The sequence below is a fragment of the Phytophthora parasitica genome (genome assembly GCF_000247585.1).
Source record: "Phytophthora parasitica INRA-310 unplaced genomic scaffold supercont2.636, whole genome shotgun sequence".
Classification (NCBI taxonomy): domain Eukaryota; phylum Oomycota; class Peronosporomycetes; order Peronosporales; family Peronosporaceae; genus Phytophthora; species Phytophthora nicotianae.
The window spans coordinates 1-1,523 of NW_008649622.1; the positions used below are offsets into that span (position 1 = coordinate 1).

Genomic DNA, 1,523 nt, shown 5'->3' on the forward strand with positions numbered 1-1,523 from the left:
AATTACGTTCAACAGCTCAGCATTAGAAGAAAAGTTTCAAGCCCGGCTAGAGGGATCACAAGAGGCTACAACCTTGAAACTGCACATGCTAAAACACGAACTTAGTGACCTGACGATAGCTGCTCTGGAGAATAATAACCAAATGGAGGATCGTGTTTTGCAAGCCCAACGCAATGCTGCAATTACGTCTAACGCTTCAGCATTAGAAGAGAAACTTTACAACCATCTCCAAATATCACAAGACGATACAACCGTGAAGTTGAACAAACTAGAGCAAGAACTCCGAGACCTGAAGGAAGCTGCTCAAGATAGTAATATTCAAATTGCAAAACTCGTTGAGCAACTTACATATGCAAAGAAGAATATTCAAGACCCACGTACGTCAACGCTGGAAAAATCGTTGTACAGCTCAAGACAGTGTTGCCCCACCTGCACAAGGAACAGTGAAGTATCCTTAAAAAAAACTTCGCCAAAACCTGAAGCGGTCGTCGATAGTGCTGCTGTGTTTTCCAACTCGACATCATCTCCCGAATCAGCAGAGATCGTCACTCTCAAAGCACCGCAGATGATAAAAAATCATCCAAAGACAATCACGTTGATATCTTGGCAAGTGCTACACCTCAAGTAGAATCTGCGGTTTTGACGGCTCTTGCTCAGATTAGCAATGGTATTATTGAGCTACTTGCAAAAGCCCAACCTGCATGCAAAAACAACAATCAAGTCGCGGCAGCGGCGAATTCATATCAAGACAAGGGAACAACATCACGTTTACGTCGTCAGAAGACCGTGCGTCGTACATAACGCGGTGCATGTTCAACCTGTAAACAACGACATAAAGCACGCTGCTGAGTTGGCTGGAGCACGGGCTGCAGCCATCAAGCAAGTTGAGCAGCGAGTGTTCCAACGAGAACGGCAACTGCGACGTTCAGGTATGTGCTCGCTTCATTAAAAAAAAAAGGATCAAATATTTCTGCAGCTGAGAAAGCATGCCTACTACCAGCTAATTGTTGTTACCTTCTTGTTGAAGGTCATTAAAGAGGCGGGCACCATTCTTCACACGAGAGTAGTGGATGAGCTAATATTGTGCCTACATCATGCAATGCAGTTGTGTATCGTATTGTGTAGTAATATACCCTGCTGATGCAGTGTTGAGTGTTAAGATTCGTCGGAATCGATCGTATTGCTTGGCATTGGTAGATAAAGTTGAAGTGATCGAACGGTAAACTCGCAGCGTATTGTTGATCATCTTCAGTGCTCAGTGTGGCCTTAGCAGAGGGGTTGCACTCAAACACATACTATCGATATATGGTCAAGCCTAATATTTCTTTGATTTTTTTTTCAGGCAGCAATGTGAAGATCAACACATCACTTCAGCGGATTACGCCGGAATTTAATGCAACTCACGAATTTGAAATCATGCAATTGCATATATATATATATATATATATATATATATATTAAGTGTCCATAACACTGACTGCTTAATCGCTATCAAATATGCAGGATTCTCCCACTCCGTGGAA

The 1,523-nt window shown here is 42.7% G+C and overlaps 1 protein-coding gene across 1 annotated transcript; it reads left to right on the top strand.

The window, feature by feature from the left end:
* Nucleotides 1–85: 85 nt before the first annotated feature.
* Nucleotides 86–1,125, top strand: PPTG_20463 (hypothetical protein; the record flags this gene model as incomplete). Its single annotated transcript, XM_008919268.1, has 2 exons — nucleotides 86–377; nucleotides 1,106–1,125. 2 exons carry the CDS (start codon nucleotides 86–88, stop codon nucleotides 1,123–1,125), a joined length of 312 nt encoding a protein of 103 aa, XP_008917516.1.
* Nucleotides 1,126–1,523: the final 398 nt, after the last annotated feature.